Genomic DNA, 17,903 nt, shown 5'->3' with positions numbered 1-17,903 from the left:
CTCCACTCTGCTGGGACTCGAGGCCGAGACCAAGGTGTGCTCCCGAGGATCCAGAAAAGATCTGGTCCGGTAGTTCCATGGATGGTAGTAGTGGAACTCCGGTCTTTAGATGGTTCTCCCATGTGAATATGTCAGACTTTTTGTCACTGTGACAGCTGAAAGGACAAGAAAAAGAGCAAAGACCATGACTGGGGAGATGACTCTGTGGGTGGAGTGCTCACCATGTGAGCATGAGGACTGGGCTCACATTCTCAGCACCCACATGAAAACTGAGCATGGCCACAGGCATCTGTATTCTGGACATTTTCCTAGGTAGTTGAATTTTGCTTGCATTCTGTTTCTCCTGCTCCAGTAAAATGTGGCAAAGGCCTTCGGAAGTGATGGCTTTTTGGTTTTTGAGTTTTTTGTTTTGTTTTTCTTTTCTTTCTTTCCTTTTTTTTGTTTTTTGTTTTTTCGAGACAGGGTTTCTCTGTGTAGCTTTGGTGCCTTTCCTGGAACTCACTCTGTAGCCCAGGTTGGCCTCGAACTCACAGAAATCCACCTGGCTCTGCCTCCCAAGTGCTGGGATTAAAGGCATGCGCCACCACCGTCTGGCTTTAAGACAGGGTTTCTTTGTGTAGCCCAGGCTGTCCTAGAGCTAACTCTGTAGACCAGGCTGGCCTTGAACTTACAGAGTTTGGTTTGCCTCTGCCTCCCTAGTGCTAGGATTAAAGCTGATGGTTTTAACAGTGGTTCTCAAACTGTGGGTCAAGACCCCTTGGGGGTCAAATGACCCTTTCACAGGGGTCACATATCAGATATACTGCATATCAGATATTTACATTATGATTCATAACAGTAGAAAAATTACAGTTATGAAGTAGCAATGAAAGTAATTTTTATGCTTGGGAGGGGGGGTCACCACAGCATGAGGAACTGTATTAAGGGTTGCAGCATTAGGAAGGTTGAGAGTCACTGGTTTAAGATATCAGCACTTGTCAGGGCATATCTGCCTGGTAACGTTTTCAGCAGCCTGATGGTAAATGAGGGTCCTTGTGGTCCAAGTATCAAAAGTGGAACTCAGGGCCATCTTAATACTCATGGCGAGTGCAAAGCCAAGGTGGATCTCAGCTCCTCACTGCGGATTCTCTGTACAGTTTAGAAACTTACCTGACCTGCTGTCCAAGCAAAAATAAACCATTTGTTCCACAAATATTTATTAGAGGAGACAAGCAAAGTCTCCAATTCTCAAAACCAAACAATTTAGTCAGAGGAAAAGTCAACCCAGGAGGAGAGTCTAGTGAAGGCAAGGACTGCTGAGGACAGGGTCTCCCTCAACCAGGCTGGACCAAGACCAGACAAGACAGAGAGGAAAGAATCCATTTCAGGGGACTGCAGACCCTTGCAACATATGGCATATCAAACAGAGTGACACAAAGCTGGCTGTCTCTATCTCTTTATTTGTTTGGTTGGTTGAGACTCTGTCTCATTCTATAGCACAGGCTGCCTGGAGTTTATTATGTAACTCAGGCTAGCATTGAACTCACAGCTATCCTCCTGTCTCAGCTTCCTGAGTGCTGGGTTTACAGGTGTAAACCACCATACTCAGCTGTTTCTTAGGTCTTGGCTCCTATGGTTGCCCCCAAAACACCTGCATTCAAACCTCTGAATTGGTCTCCCTCAAAGCCTGACCAGCAGCTACCCTGCCCACTAATCCCATCCGGTGGACCAGTGGGTGACTAGTCTTAGAGGCTGTTGGACATGAGATGGCTGCTCATGAGGACCTTAGGAAGGATATGAAGGATGGTTTCCAGGCCAGATGTAGCTGGTTTCAGGTACAAAACTGACAGGCGCCAGGCGGTGTTGGTGCACGCCTTTAATCCCAGCACTCGGGAGGCAGAGGTAGGCAGATCTCTGTGAGTTCGAGGCCAGCCTGGTCTACAGAGTGAGATCCAGGAAAGGCTCAAAGCTACACAGACAAACCCTGTCTTGAAAAACCAAAAAAAAAAAAAAAAAAAAAAAAAAAAACCAAAAAAACCTGACAGGCCATTCATCTCCTTGATTGACGATCACTTTAGGATGGTTGTCTGAAACTGTTCTGCTTGGAGATCTGGTCAGTTTTCATTTTGTTTGATTTTATGGACTTATATTATTACTGAGACAGAGTGTCACCATATGGGCCAGGCTGACCTTGAACTTGTGATCCATTGTTGTGACCTGTGAACTTGTGAGCCTCATCCTACTGAGTATTAGGATGACAGGCATGGGTCACCACGCCCAGCTTGGTTTCTGTCTTGAAGGCAGCTTCCAGCTTTCTCTGAGGTCACAGCCCACACCTTCACTTGGCTCGTATGCTTGGTGCTCGTGGGACTAGGTGCTTCCTCTTTCCCTGAGTGGCCTTTAGTGGGTCTTTAGATCTGCGTCTAGTGTCACTTTATACACACAAGGTTTCTTGAGGCCACCTCTCACAGGCTGGTGGGTCGGTCTCAGACTGCAGCAGAGGCTCTTGAAGGGAGTGTTAGGCCTAGACTCCTGGGCTTCCCTCGGGTGTCTCTGGGGTAGAACAGAAGACTATTTCTAAGAAAGTTCCTGGGTGCTGATCCCCTCTTCAGGACCCATCAGAGAACCATGGGACAGTCTAGCATCACATCCATTGGCTCATTCCTGCAGGGGATACTGACTCTAATCGCATACTTTTCAGTTCTGCCTAGGAGCTCAGCTGTGACTCCTAGGGACCCCCCGTCCGAGGTGGCTGCTGTCCTCGGAGGGAAGCGGGGATGTTGAGCCTTCTAAGTTGGGCAGTTACAAAAGACAGTTATGAAGAGCAGAGGAAGGGAAGTATGGGATTGGTTCATGGGCTCGACAAACAGTGGCATCTGAGCTGACACAGGAAGAAAAGGGGGTGAGGAGGGAAGGAGGGGAGGAAGGGAGGACCTGGCTTTTCTGGTTCAGTTTTGTTCCATGCTCAACATTTTTTTGTTTTTGTTTTTGTTTTTCAAGACAGAGTTTCTCTGTTTAGTCCTTGTTGTCCTGGAACTCAATTTGTAGACCAGGCTGGCCTCGAACTCAGATAACTGCCTGCCTCTGCCTCCTGAGTGTTGGGATTAAAGGCATGTGCCACCACTGACTGCCTGGTGGCTCAATATTTTTTACTCTGAAAAAATATGGCTCAGGTTAACTCATAGATGGGGGGTTTGGGAGCTCACCCTGTCCTCAGTGACAGAAAAGGTGACTGTATTGGGGTGTAGGTAGGTAGAGGGTGGAGCCTGACTGGGGTCTGAAATATTTACAATACTACTGATGGGAGACAGATCTGTCTGTGGCAGGAGGAGAGGGGACTGGCCAGGCAAAGGCCCATTTGTCTTCTTGTCCAAAGCACTGTAGCCATCGGGGGGCAGGCTGTTAGTTTCAAACAATTAGCTCTCTTATCTTGAATGCAGCTTTGGGGTCAGCTGGCAGAGTGTGGACTAGTTAACACTTAGGTGCTGGGTAGTTTCAAGTGTCAACCTGACATACCTAGAATCCCTGGGAAGAGAGTCTGTTAATGAGGGATCACTTACATTGGGTTGGCATCTCTCTGTGTGGTGGTGGTGGTGGTGGTGTCTTAATTAAGCTAATTAATGTGGGAAGACTTAGTCCACTGTGGACAGCACCATTTCCTAGGCAAAGAGTCCTGGACTGTATAAGAAGAAGAAGCTAGCTGAAAGCAAGTGAGCACGCATCCCTGCATTTACTCTCTGTGCTCTTAACTGTGGATGTGGTGTTCTTTGTTCCTGCCCTGACTTCCCCACAATGATGGACTGTAACCGGGAATGGCAAGCCAAACACGTGCCTCCTCCCCTACACTGCTTTTGAAACTAGAACAACTCACCAAGGCCTGCTGGGAAACAGATACATGTTGGCCCAGGGATGTAGCTCTGTGATAGAGTACCTACTTAGCATGTACAAGCTCCAGAGTTTCCCTCTCCGCCCCTCAAGTAAACAGCATCAACAACAAATGGGAAACAGGCATGTATTGTATGGCTTGCGAGTCGGCCACAGCCTCTTTTTAAGTGAGGACAACTTACTGGTGGGACCAGTTTAGCCTCTCTTGCAAGCACAGGCTATCATGATGGATGCAGGTACATGCCTTCTACGCTAACTAGCTTCTCCATCATATGATGTCTTTTCCAGGCCCAGCTGTCTCAGGCCCTAAATGGGGTTTCAGATAAGGCCAAAGAGGCGAAGGAGTTTCTGGTTCAGCTCAAGAACATACTGCAGCAGATCCAGGTGAGCAGACTCTGGTGCTGGACAGACAGTGTGGGCTGTTTGTCAAATACACAGAGAAAAGGGAGGGCTGGTCTTGGGACAAGTGATTTTCAGCAATGGTTTTTTTTTAGAGGGTTGGCCTGTCTGGTTGTACTGTCCTGGGTGCTGAAAGTGCCACTCTCAGTCCGTTGACATGCAGATAACATCTTTTGTACTTAGACGTGCCTGTGTAACCAGTGCAGCGAAACAGAAACACCTCGTTCCCTAAGCAAATACGTTATCTGAGTGTCTGTGCTATGTCCCACACTGAGCCTGAAAAACACACAGAAATCAGTGCGTCTCACTTCAGTGAGCTATGTGCAAGGGAGAGAGAGTTCACCCGTGTGCACACGCAGAAGGGTCCACCTGCACAGAGGAAAGCCTGGAGCATTTCTATGCCTTGCCAGAGGAAAGGACTAAGTGCCCTGAATCTTTCTTCTTTACCCTCCTTTTTCTCCCCTACCTTTCCTCCTCCTTTAAACAATTATTGTTATTACTATTATCTTTATTACTTATACAGGGTCTTATTACAAAGCCTAAGCTGACCTTAGTCTTAAAAGTGCTAAGATGACAGGCATATGACGCCCACCCTGCCTGACTCCCACAGGGAGTCTCAAGTCACAGGGCTCTGATGTTCCATGAACACAAGATGTATTAGTTTTCTCTGAATGTCACCGTAAGAGATCAGAGATGGAGCAGAGGCAGCAACAGAAATGGATTCAGTCCAGAGGCTGCAAGCCCAAGGTCACCTAGCTCTTCCTGAGGCCTCTCTGCCTGGCTTGCAGATGGTAGTACTCCCTGTGTCCTCACTGGCTGTCCCTCTGTGTGTGTCTGTGTCCTGATTTCTTCTTCTTATAAGGACACCATTTGGATTGGACTGGGGCCACCCTGATGGCCTCATTTTAACTTCTGGCTTCAAACACAGCCACACGGTGTGGTCCTGGGGCTTATGATTCAGAATATGATCCAGGAGGACAATTTAGAATCTACCCAGATCCTGGAGACCTGGAAACTGAGGCAGACAGACTCACACTCTTTTGTTTACTTTACTTTTTTGGATTATAAAAACAAAGTGTATGGTACAGAGATTTTAGAGAGTACGGAAGACAGAGCTGAAAAAAAGCTCACCAGCATCCCTCATCTGAGGTGACCGTGCTTGTCACATACACACATCTGTACATACATATGCACACAACCATACACACACATATATGTATACACACATATAGATACTCAGTCACACATATGCACACACATATACACACACACACTCATTGTATATGGGATTATTCTGTGAACCACTACTGTCCCGTTTTCTTTCTTCCTCTTCTCCCTCCTTCCCCCTTTTTAAAGACAAGGTCTCTGGGCTAGCCTTCAGGTCAAGCTCTTCCTGCCAACGCCTCTCAGGGGCTGGGATGACAGGCACGCCACACCTCACCCAGGCTTTTCCCTTTTACCCATCTCCCATGACCGCTTTTCCACGGCACTAACAATGTTCTACGAACAGACGACAGGCTGTGTCACCGTGTGGCTGCGTCACGGTTCGGGGAACTCTTCCTTGATGCCCACTCACGATTCATGCTGCCCCCAACTTAGAAACAGTATCGAGAGCTCTGAGAGGAGCTGTCTCCTCTGGACCACAGAGGCCAGCCCCTCCTCATCACAGTCCTCTGCTTCCCCAGGAAAATGGATTGGACTATGAAGCTTGCCTGGTGGCACAGTGTGATGCCCTGGTGGATGCACTGACCCGGCAGAAAGCCAAGCTGCTCACCAAGGTGACCAAAGAGAGGGAGCACAAGCTGAAGGTAAGAACTGAGTGACCTGGTCCTCTACCCCTATGACGTCACCTGCACCCAACAGAGGGCGGCACTGCCTTACGCACAGGATGGTCTTAGGCGAGTGAGTGAACGGATGTGGCTGGGAGGCTCTGAGTTGGCTGGTTCAGCAACACTCAGGAGTCAGGGAGTACTCTCAAGCAGTCTCCAAAGCCAGGCGCCCCACAGCATCCTGCTGTCTTCAGAGCCGTCTCCCCTCTCCCACTTGCTCTGGGCTCCTGTGTCTGTTAGGGGGGTGGGGCCTTCTCTCATCTTGCCTAGTAGGTGTGGACAGCGACAGAAACAGTCAGGCTCTGCTCAGGTCTCCAGCACTGTCTCCTTCTTCAGACTCTTACATCATCTCATGTATCCATGCTCAGCAATGATGTGTGTGGCCAGGCTCTGCTGAGGGACATTGAGTCATGTCCCTTATGTAGCGCTAAGTTCCTGGCTCGGGCAGAAGCTGAGAAAGACCCGAAGTGGTTCCAAGGAGCTCTGTGCCAGAGGCATCTAAGTGAATTAGAAAACACTTGCTTTCCTTTTAGAGAGGGTCTTGTGTGGCCCAGGCTGGCCTCAAATTTGCTATGTAGCTGAGAATGACCTTGAACTACTGTCTTCCTGATTCCACCTCCCAAGTTCTGGGATTTTAGGCATGTATATCATGCTTGGACAGATTACCCAGAGCTTCAGCCATGCCAGACAAGGCACTCTACCAACTGAACTACATCTCCATCTCAGAAAACACTATTTTAGTTTATCTGTTTGTTTTTTGAGATAGTGGCTTACTATGTATCCCTGCTGGTTACAAACCATCAAACTCAGTATATAATCCAGACTTCCTGAGTACCACAACCCCCTCAGAAAACATTACTTTAAAGAGAGAAGGTTGTGTGTTGGAAGGGAACCACATGTCCTGGGAAGGGGGTATGGAGAAACCCACTAAGTTATCCCTGACCGGACAGAAAGCTGGCCACATCACAGGGTGGGTTGTACATCATTCCCTTTGTGTGTCCGACTGCCCAGAGCTCAGAAAGCTTTGCTGTGCTGGAAGGGGCCCACTGATTCCCCAGAGATGACTCCACAAATCAGGAGCTGAGTAGAGTGCTGGCTGTGAGGTGGGGCAAATCAACAGCGCCCTTCCTGGCTGCCCAGGCACCCGCTCACACACGGTCGCTGTAACTGACTATTTTTCCCCACAAGGGGATCTTCAGAGCTCTCTCTCTCCATTGCAGATGGTTTGGGACCAGATCAATCACTGCACGCTGAAGCTGCGTCAGTCCACAGGCCTGATGGAGTACTGCCTGGAGGTGATCAAGGAGGATGACCCTTCTGGCTTCCTGCAGGTGAGCAGCCCCTGGAGCACTGCTGCAGGCAACTTCCTTCAGCTCCGCCCATGCTCCCTGCTCTTCCTGAACCAGGTCTCTCTCTAGGTTCTGTCGCTCCCTGGCTGGGACTTGAATAGCTTCTCCTTTGCTCTGTGAGGCCAGAATACCTGGGCTGTCGTTATGACTCTGACCCTCACTAGCAATATCCCTGATTCTGCACCAGGCAGTAAACAAGAAGTCCAAAATGCATCATCTCTAGGGACTAAACGCCGTGCTCCAATATTTCTCCCCAGTAATGGGAAGACATAGTCTTGCCACATGAGCTGGACAAACTGCACAGAGAGAGGTGGGGGGCAGGATCCCCCTTCCCTGAGAGATGGTGCAGCCTTGTCAGGGCCACTGCTCCAGCAGCATTCAGGCTAACTTGAGGACATTCATTCTCAGGAACGTGGTCACGTGTTAACCTACCTGTGGGAGAAGCATGCGTCCCATTGTTTACTCTCCAAGAAGGCTGCAGGAGGGGCTGAAGAGCCGGCTCAGTGATTAAGAGCACTTGTTGCCCTTGCAGAAGACCTGGCTTTGGGTCCTAGCACCCACATGGTGCTTCACGGTGACCTGTAACTCTAGTTTCTGGGGATCTCATGCCCTTTTCTAACCTCCTTGGGGACTAGGCACACACAGTGCACAGACATGCATGCAGGCAAAGCATCCATACACGTAAGATAAAAATAAATCTGAAAAGAAAAGAAAATGAGGAGGAGGAGGAGAAGGGTACACATCATGGCTCTCGGTAACATGTGCCCAGGTCTCAGAAGCAGAATTTTGCAGCGAAGGAAGGCAGAGCCGCAGGGGTGACACAGGGAGTCAGGGTTTGCAGCAGAAACCGTGGAATAGCTGGCAGGGCACACACTAGGAGGACGTGGGCATGGGCTTCAAAACCTGGGGACATGGGAAGCACTTTCTTCACACCCAGGAACAAACTGCTAGTATATTTCACTTTGCAAAGCGAGAGGGCTGGCCAAACAGATGTATGAAGGGGGTGTGTTTGACTATCTCAAAAAAGCACCGTGACTTTGGGCCACCTTAAAAAAACATAACAAACAAACAAAAAAATCTCCCTGGTGGTTCTTCACATTAACATGATCATAAAAGTAAAAAACATATAAAACTACATTAACATGATCATGCGGTTGACCTGTGGCTGAAACGACACAGCTTGTCTGGGTGGTTGAGCTCACTTAAGCTCGGCCATGGCTCACAGGTCCAGGCTCAGTCCACCTCTTCCCTTCAATGAGCTATAGACAAAGCTGAGCCCTTCCTCATAAAGGCTGGCAGCTCTTCCTCTGCAAACCCAAACCTTCTTTCTGTGCTCCTGTTAAGATCTCAGATGCCCTGATCAAGCGCGTGCAGGTGTCTCAGGAGCAGTGGGTCAAAGGTGCCCTGGAGCCCAAAGTGTCTGCGGAATTTGACCTGACTCTGGACAGCGAACCGCTGCTGCAAGCCATCCACCAGCTGGATTTCGTCCAGATGAAATGTAGGGGTGAGCCGTGGTCGGACCCATTTAGTGATGCTGCCTCCCCAAGAGGCACACAGGCCAAGTGCAGCTTGATGGTGGCAGGAGCCTGTCATGCAGCGTGCCAGAGGAAAGGGTGAAGATCCCAGGTCCTAGCCAGGATGGGAGGACTGCAGCTGAACCTGAACTCCCTTTCCTAGACCAAGGGTCAAGGACAGAAAGCAGAATGAACGGGGCTTTTACATCACGTCCTCCGCTGCTGCCCGGGGGGTTCAGGTTGCAGATGTGAGCTAGGCTGCAGATTCCCACCCAGACTGCACTTCCAGGCTAGAGAAGCAGCAATTCAGGAGCCCATTGATGTTAGCAGCAGGTGCCAGGGAGAAAGGATAGAGGGGTTGTGTGGATGTCAGGGTGTATTCTTAGGGGAGGAGGAGGAGAAGAAGGAGGAGGAGGAGAAGAGGGGAGGGGCAAGAAAGAACAAAGGGGAGGGGAGAAGCCAGGTATGGTGGTGTACCTGTAATCCTAATGAGGGAGAGGAGGAGAGGAAGAGGAGGAAGAGATGAAGAAAGGAGGAGGAGAGTGATGAGGGAGAAAAGGAGAGGAAGAAGAGAAGTGAGGAGAGAAGAAGGAAGGAAAAAGGAGGAGGAAGGAGCCTGGGGGAAGAGGAGGAGGAGGGAAGGAAAAGGGAGCAGGGAGAAAAGAGACAATGAGAAGGGGGAGGGAGAGAGGAGGAGGAAGAAGAGGAGGAAGGAAACAAAGGATGAAGGGGAAAGGGAAGAGGACAGGAAGCAGGGGCAACAGGGGAAGAGCTTTGCAGGTGGCAGAGGGTGGCGAGTGCCAAGGCCCCAAGGAAGAGGGAGAGCAGAATGGACCAGTGGAGGATGATGGGAACTGAGGGACCAGTGGAGGATGATGGGAACTGAGGGACCAGTGGAGGATGGTGGGAACTGGGGGACTAGTGGAGGATGGTGGGAACTGAGGGACCAGTGGAGGATGGTGGGAACTGAGGGACCAGTGGAGGATGGTGGGAACTGGGGGACTAGTGGAGGATGGTGGGACTGAGGGACCAGTGGAGGATGGTGGGAACTGGGGGACCAGTGGAGGATGGTGGGAACTGGGGGACCAGTGGAGGATGATGGGAACTGGGGGACCAGTGGAGGATGGTGGGAACTGGGTTCTGGGAGCCAGCAGGAACCCACAGCCAAGAGTCAGTGAAACTCGCTCAGCTTGGCTAGTCCCCGAACTCACAGAAGATGGCCAGAGCTGCACTCCTGTCCTATGCGCCACCTTCCCCAAGAAGCCCAAGGTTCATCCGGAGGGGAAGACAGACAGTGTGACTTTAGGGGAGCCCTGTCACTGACCTCAGGCCATCCTGAGGCTCACTCCCCTTACAACTTGCACCCGGGGAAGGTTTGGAAATTCCACCTGTCCCAGGTGTAAATGAGACAGTGGCAAGGGTGGGGAGCGGGGGGAGGGGAGCGGGGGGAGGAAGCTGTGCCTGGGGGAGACAGTCCTGGAAAGTGGGGGCTCCAGGACAAAATGCTGGGGGTGTAGATGCTGAATTTTAGGGTGTGGGAGATGAAGGAGTGAGAGGGTGCCAAGGATCTCCTTCAGCCAAGTGGAGGGAGGGATGGGCTGAGCCAAATGCCTGTTGTTGACACAGACTCCCCTTCCTGGGTAGTCAGCCAAGCCTGGACAGACAATAAGCTCATTCGGAGCCAAAATGAAACTCGCAGGCTTATAGAACAAGTCTCACCGTTTTCCCTTCCAAACCAGGCCAGAGCGGCCATGTCACCTTCCAGACCCTCTTGAGCCCAAGCAGAGCTGGGACATATTCAGGTTCTCCTGCTTGCCTTTAGTGAGCTCAGAGCATGCCTGCTTCAGTCCCTTCCTCCATGGGGTGGCTACCCAGCCCTCTGAAGTTGTGTCTGGTGCCATGGTCAAGGCCCCTGACCTTGCAAACCTTCCATCAAAGTTGCCTGTGTGTGTAGCTAGAGTTTTCCTGCCTGGCCCACAGTCAGGACAAATCTCTCTCACCTGCCAGTCCCACAGCCGCTCAGACCCGACCAAGTAAACCCAGAGACTTATATTGCTTCCAAACTGTATGGCCATGGCAGGCTTCTTGCTAACTGTTCTTACAGCTTAAATTAATCCATTTCCATTAATCTATACCTTGCCACATGGCTCGTGGCTTACCGGCATCTTCACATGCTGTTTGTCATCGTGGCGGCTGGCAGTGTCTCTGTGACTCAGCCTTCCACTTCCCAGCTTTATTCTCCTCCTTGTCCCGCCTACACTTCCTGCCTAGCCAATGGCCAATCAGTGTTTTATTTATTGACCAATCAGCAACACATTTGCCATACAGACCATCCCATAGCATGTGTGTTTTGCTCCTCATCCACGTCACTCATCTTTTTGTCACACCCGAGATGATCAACTTGTAAAAGATTTATTTGGGTGCACGGTTTTGGAAGTTTTAGTCTGTGGTTGGCCTGTGGCTTTGGTCCTGTGATGGGCATGCCATGGTAGAGCCCAGCCCCTTGTCCTGTGGCCAGGAAGCAGAAAGGAGAAAGAGAAAAGAGCTAGGGTCCCACCATCTCCCTCATGGGCACACCACCAATGTGCCCACTCGTTCTCACCCCTTAAAGGCTTTACCCACCTCCCAATAGTGCCATCCTGTGGAGCAAGCCTTTAACACATAGGCCTTGGAAGGACATTAAGATTGAAGTCACAGTACCTCCATTCCCAGCTCAAGTGGAAGTGGCGGGCTGACTCTCACTTGGTTTCCTGCCCTGCCAGCTGCCTTCTGAGCCCACGCAGGTGACTCTGCAGTGTGTCCAGTATGGACCGTGCTGAGGTCATTTGGGTGTGCCTCATGGCCTGGGAGCCAACACCGGGGCTCTTGGTGGCAAGATGGAAAAGAGGGCTTCCCTCCTCAGGGCACAGGTCCCAAGGGTTTGGATGGCTCGGGGGTGGACTGGGGCCGGAAGGAGGGTGCTGTGTGCTGACCAGAGTGATCCTTGTCACAGTGCCACCTGTACCCTTGCTGCAGCTGGAGAAGTGCTGCACCCGCAATAACAGCGTCACCTTGGCCTGGAGGACACCACCCTTCACCCACAGCCCCGCTGACGGCTACATCCTGGAGCTGGACGATGGTGATGGGGGGCAGTTCCGGGTGAGCTAGACGCTGCTGTTCAGGGGGCAGTTTCCAGTGAGGCCTGCTGAGGCCTGCTGGTCTGGAGGGCAGTTGCAGGTGAGGCCTGCTGCTGTTTGAGAAGCCTAATGCGCTGGCCCAGACAGGACTACTGTCTTGTGAGGCTGCTCTTAACCCTGTCGTTACCCTGAGACAAGCACCATGACTACAAAGACAAAGTCTGCCAGCCTGGGCTTTGTGGAGAGAGCACTTCCTATGGTAGTAGTTGTGGCCACAGCCTCAGGGAGAGGTTTCCATCAGAGGAGTCTGGGTGATATTTCAGGGAACCCCACAGGTATGAGCTGACAGCTCAGAGAGTGCATTGCCTACACGTGTACACTTTCCGCAGGCTAGCCCACATCTTAAATACCTCCCACACAATTCTTGGCTGCCTTTAGTCTGGCTCTCCGGCTTTGGTGGTTGGGTGGGCTCCTGTCTTGGAAGCATGTTTCTGCGGTGGAAGGTGTTCTCTTGGGCCCTTCAGAACCTGGAAAGCTGCTGGCTCATGAAGACACATGAAAATGAATGCTGAATAGGTGTGGTGTTTCATGCTTGGAATCCCAGCCCTGAGAGGCTGGGGCAGAAGGATTGAGAGTTTGGGACCAGCTTGGGCTACAGAGTAACATCTTGTTTCAAACAAACCAACACATGCTGACGGGGGCAGAGTAGGACAATGGAAACTTGGAAGTGAACGGGGAATAAAGACCCTAGAAAATGAGAATCAAGGTCCAGTGCAAGGAAGCTCGCTGTCTTGGAGAACCAGGGGCCAGCAGGGTCAGGGTGTCAGGGGGCAGAAGATGTTGCCCTCAGGGGCAGGAGGGTTCGTTAGGTGTCCCCCATGGCTTCTGGCAGGGCTGATAGTGGAGGCAGGGAGCTCTCAGGCAATATCTTAGCCGGCTTCACACCCCGACCCCATCCTCCCAGGACCCCATTCCTCTCACAGCATCCCAGACAGAGGGGCCAGCAATTTGAGAGGAAAGGGCAAAGTCTGGCCCCACCAGGATGACGAGCCTGGGTTGGAACACCTCTCATCTGGTACTTTTGTAGATGTAAGGGCACTTCTGGTATTGATGTGCACCTCAGGGCAACTTCCGGAAGCTCTGAGGTGAAATGAATATCCTTGGCTCTTTCAGGAAGTGTATGTTGGCAAGGAGACCCTGTGCACCATTGACGGGCTTCATTTTAACAGCACCTACAATGCCAGAGTCAAAGCCTTCAACTCCTCTGGTGTCGGGCCCTACAGCAAGACTGTGGTCCTGCAGACCTCCGATGGTGAGCAATCCTCAGCTGTGCGGTCAGATGTCAGAGTAACGCCTCATTTCCCACGTCCTGAGGGTGGTGGGGGTGAGCAGATGGTGCCACCATCTAATGGAGCTTGAGATTTGTGACTTGGCCGCATCACCTCTTTGTGTTTCAATCTCCTAGCTACAAGGTGGGCCATGGATAGCCATTTCCTCTGTCACTTCTAACAGAGCCTGCATCATTGGGGAGATGCTAGGACTCAGGGCTCCGGGAAATGGACCTGGATGTGGGGCCAGGCAGCCTGCATGTCTGTGCTTCTTAGCAAGGCTGGATCAGTGGAATAGAAACTTGGAGGAATACAGAGCAGGGAGAGAGAGAGAGAGAGAGAGACAGACAGACAGACAGACAGACAGACACACACACACACACACACACAGAGAGAGAGAGAGAGAGAGAGAGAGAGAGAGAGAGAGAGAGAGAGAGAGAGAGCCTGTGTGTTAGGTTTCTATTGCTGTGATAAAGACTATGACCAAAACCAACTTGTGGAGGGAAGGGTTTATTTCATCTTAGAACTCTCAGATCACAGTCTATCACTGAGGGAAGTCAGGGCAGGAACCTGGAGTCAGAAAATGAAGCAAAAGCCATGGAGGAGTGCTGCTTACTGGCTTGTTCCTCATGGCGTGCTCTGTGTGAGAGTGTGTGTGTGCATCCCACAAAGACCACTGGCCACAGTGAATCAACTCTGACAGCAGCGAGTGAGTCTATCAATTACCTTGACTCAACAGCAAAATGTGTGCGTATGTGTGTTGGGGGCGGGGGTGGAGGTGGTGGTGATGGTGTGAGGGAGGCAGGGAAGGAGGGAGAGGAAGAGAGAGAGGGAAGAGGGAGATACTGTTTGACCTTGTTTGTTTTGACTTCTTCCTTTGCAGTGGCCTGGTTCACTTTTGACCCCAACTCTGGCCACCGGGACATCATCTTGTCCAACGACAACCAGACGGCCACCTGCAGCAGCTATGATGACCGGGTGGTGCTAGGCACAGCTGCGTTCTCCAAAGGTGTACACTACTGGGAGCTGCATGTGGACCGGTATGACAACCACCCAGACCCTGCCTTCGGGGTGGCCAGGGCCAGCGTGGTCAAGGACATGATGCTGGGCAAGGACGACAAGGCCTGGGCCATGTACGTGGACAACAACCGCAGCTGGTTTATGCACTGTAACTCCCACACCAACAGGTGCGCAGCCACCCTGCCCTCCAAGGATTCAGGGGTGGGGGAGAAGTGTCTTGCAGACCAGTGTCCCTTTGATTGTGCCCAGGTGCTGGGAGAGGAGCTGGTTTTCGGTACTTTATGCTCTAGTTCCGGGAGGCTTGGACAGTGACTGGGAGAAGTAAACCATTTGCCTGCAGCATAAAGAGAAGGACTTGATGGCAGGAACAGCTCTGGCCCAGTGGTTCTTCAGTCCCCAGCTGGCCTCACAGTGGCTTCTGCTGGGAGCTTAATTTGTGGTTTTCTTACTAGTCCTGCTCCAATTAGCTTTACAATCATCAAGCTAAGCCCAAGTCACTGCACAGAGCTAATGGGAGACTTGTTTCCCACAGAGGGAGCAGAAGTCACTGCCATGGCCGGTGGTTTGCCTGAAATGACCCTGTCACCGCCTTGGGGAAAAAGGAACTTCAGTCTCAAGGAGCTGACCTCCCTGGGCTCCTGGCGGGGTTGCTCCGTCCCTGGGGTGCTTGTGTTCTTGGCGCCCTGGTTGCTCTTACAAAAAGAGCTGAGTAACCCAGCTCCTCCCACAGAAAAGCCAGGTCTAGATTGGCCAGGAACTTGCCTGAGGACCCTGACCACTATCTTTCATTCATTCATTTATTTATTTATTTATTTATTTATTTATTTATTTATTTATTTATTTATTTATTTATTGGTTTTTCGAGACAGGGTTTCTCTGTGTAGTTTTGGTACCTGTCCTGGATCTCGCTCTGTAGACCAGGCTGGCCCCAAACTCACAGAGATCCGCCTGCCTCCGCCTCCCGAGTGCTGGGATCAAAGGTGTGCGCCACCACGGCCCGGCTCTGACCGTCCTTCTTTTCACCACTGTCTTTCTCCTCTCCAGAGGCTTATGGGAAGGGCAGTGGCTATCCCTCTGGACTCTCTAGCTGGGCTATAGAAGTGACCGGGCACTACAGGTTGCCCAAGTAAAACAGTCTGGCCAGTACTTCAGACTAAGTGATGTAGGTTAACCAAGATATACAGACTGACCAGGTGATGCAGGCTGCTGACTAGGTGCTGAAGGCTAACCAGGTGGCACATGCCAGGTGGTACAGGATGACCAGGTGCTCCCAACTGACCAGGTGGTGTAGGATGACCAGGTGATGCAGGCTGACCAGGTGGTACAGGATGACCAGGTGCTCCCAACTGACCAGGTGGTGCAGGATGACCAGGTGATGCACACTGACCAGGTGCTGTGGATTTCCTGGGTGCTACAAGCATTTCCCTCCACCTCTAACCCAAGGGGCCAAGACCACCCCAACCTACGAGTTCCATGTCTGTGTGCTTAGCCGACGTCCACCTGGACACTCTGTGATGGTTACAGCAATGACCTCAAGCTTACATTAGGTGCTGACTCTGCTTGATACTGTAGGTAGCATGGGGGCTACCGGAGCACCCTTAATCCTTACAAAAGCCCTACCTCTGTTGCAGATTATGAGGCAAGTTTAGGCAGGCTGGACTTCCCTCAGACCCGGAGAGAATAAGAGGTGCTGTTAGGATTTAAAGAGGACATCAGTGGAGTCTCCTATGGTGAGAACTCCTCAATCCCCAGGGCAGAGGCTGTCATATTCCCTAAATGCTCTGGAGCCCTTGCCAGGCAGCCCCTGGGCTTCCCAGTAGAGGATCAGAAGGAACATGGGAGACAAAAGATAGCAGAGGGAAGAACTACACCTGTGTGTACTCCTCCCACGTCCCAGGGTGGGGCAAATGCAGGTGACCTTCCTTCCAGAAGAAGCTTGACTCACTCCCAGACATGACCTTGATTCTAGGGGGTGGTTGCGTGGAAAGCTGGCAGGTCAGACTTGTCACCACTGCCACCTGGTGTTTAGTGTTAAAAATGCAGTGACTGTCCAGTTCTGGTTTCCCTTCCCATCTGTTGGATCCTTCTGCACGGAGCCCTAAGGCACCTACCTCCAGGACACCTGCCCTCTTCAGGAGCATCCTCCTCTCGGCCAGTCCACCAGGTCCTTCTAAGACTTCATGTCAGGAGCTCTTCTCACTTCTCACCTCTGCCCCTGGCTCAATCCTAACCAAGGACTCACAGTTTCCTCCCAGAGCTGAGCAAGGAGTCCTTAGTTGATGAAGGGAAAGTCTGCTGAAGGGCACAGAGGCTTCAACAACTTCACTTAAAGTTCCTCCCCTCCCGAAGATAGATTTTTACCATCCCAGAAATGTCTCAGTCCCAACATTTGTCAAGTGCTCCAAAACTAGCATGGTCACCTGTGGAGTGGTGACTCAGGGGACTTGATTCCCAGTTCAGCATGCATCTCCCACCACACGCTGCCAGTCCCCTGGGAAAGTTCTGTGCAGGTGAACTGAAGGGGCATGTCCTTTCCAAATGTCTCTGGGCCTTGAGATCTGCATCTCCATCTGGCTCAGTATCATCACGAGACTAGAAAAGGAAAGATGACCCATTGCTTCTCTTCTGTACTCATGCTTGGTGCCTTGTGGTTTCAGGAGGGATCCACCCAGCCAAACTCTTGTTCCCTGGTGTATAGGTCTCAGACACTATGGATAAGAAGGGGCTGAGCAACTTGGTCCCTCAGGGTTGTCTTCTCTTGTGTCTGACATACACTCACACCCTTGGAGGCTGAATTTGGATGAGGATGTTACCAACATCTTTGGGGTATTCTGAATTTCTGTGATATCATAAGCTGGGTGTGGTAACAGGTTTTCCTGGCTTATCTTCCCAGGACTGAAGGCGGTGTGTGCAAGGGGGCCACTGTGGGCGTGCTGCTGGACCTGAACAAGCACACACTGACGTTCTTCATCAATGGGCAGCAGCAGGGCCCCACAGCCTTCAGCCATGTGGATGGGGTCTTCATGCCTGCTCTCAGCCTCAACCGAAATGTGCAGGTATACTCCGAGCCCAGTCCCTGCAACTTGTCTGCTTCCTGGACAGTGTGCACTGTCACGAAACTGGGCACCTATTTGCCAGACAGGCAGTTTGCCGGCTGGCCTCTCTGAGCATCCCTGAAGGGGGTCCTAAGTACTACTCAATCACTTGGAACAAACAGGCTTGGAGGGGCTCCAGGGAGGAGCAGGGGCTTAGTGTCCCAGGGGAATGGGATGGCACAGGAGCTCCTGATACAGGCCAAGTGAGAGGTCAGAGGACAGGGACATCCCTCACTTCTAACAGATTCCTTCTGTTCCTGGAGCCATCAAGGGACCAGCCTTGTGTCTACTGCCCAGCAGTTGGGTCCACAACAGTCTGGCATTGGTTACTTGAAAAGGGAAACTGAGGAGCACAGTGTGAGCTGTCCGGTTACTAGAGGAGACAGCAG

The 17,903-nt window shown here is 51.4% G+C and overlaps 1 protein-coding gene across 2 annotated transcripts in view; it reads left to right on the top strand.

The window, feature by feature from the left end:
• The window catches only part of Trim67 (tripartite motif containing 67), a 36,145-nt gene that overhangs the window by 16,836 nt on the left and 1,406 nt on the right, over positions 1-17,903 (top strand). The window contains exons 2-9 of one of the 2 annotated variants that reach the window (XM_052728064.1): positions 4,153-4,248; positions 5,949-6,071; positions 7,313-7,423; positions 8,786-8,939; positions 11,948-12,093; positions 13,245-13,383; positions 14,283-14,586; positions 17,313-17,475. In XM_052728064.1, coding sequence (XP_052584024.1) covers positions 4,153-4,248; positions 5,949-6,071; positions 7,313-7,423; positions 8,786-8,939; positions 11,948-12,093; positions 13,245-13,383; positions 14,283-14,586; positions 17,313-17,475 — 1,236 coding nt within the window. Of the gene's footprint in view, positions 1-4,152; positions 4,249-5,948; positions 6,072-7,312; positions 7,424-8,785; positions 8,946-11,947; positions 12,094-13,244; positions 13,384-14,282; positions 14,587-17,312; positions 17,476-17,903 lie in introns of both variants that reach the window. The other variant, XM_052728063.1, reaches the window with a different exon arrangement.

Source organism: Peromyscus californicus, unplaced genomic scaffold, assembly GCF_007827085.1.
Source record: "Peromyscus californicus insignis strain IS unplaced genomic scaffold, ASM782708v3 Scaffold_8__1_contigs__length_139910024, whole genome shotgun sequence".
Taxonomy (NCBI): domain Eukaryota; kingdom Metazoa; phylum Chordata; class Mammalia; order Rodentia; family Cricetidae; genus Peromyscus; species Peromyscus californicus.
The sequence above is the reverse complement of the archived record's forward strand: the minus strand, read 5'-3'. Positions and strand labels throughout refer to the sequence as shown.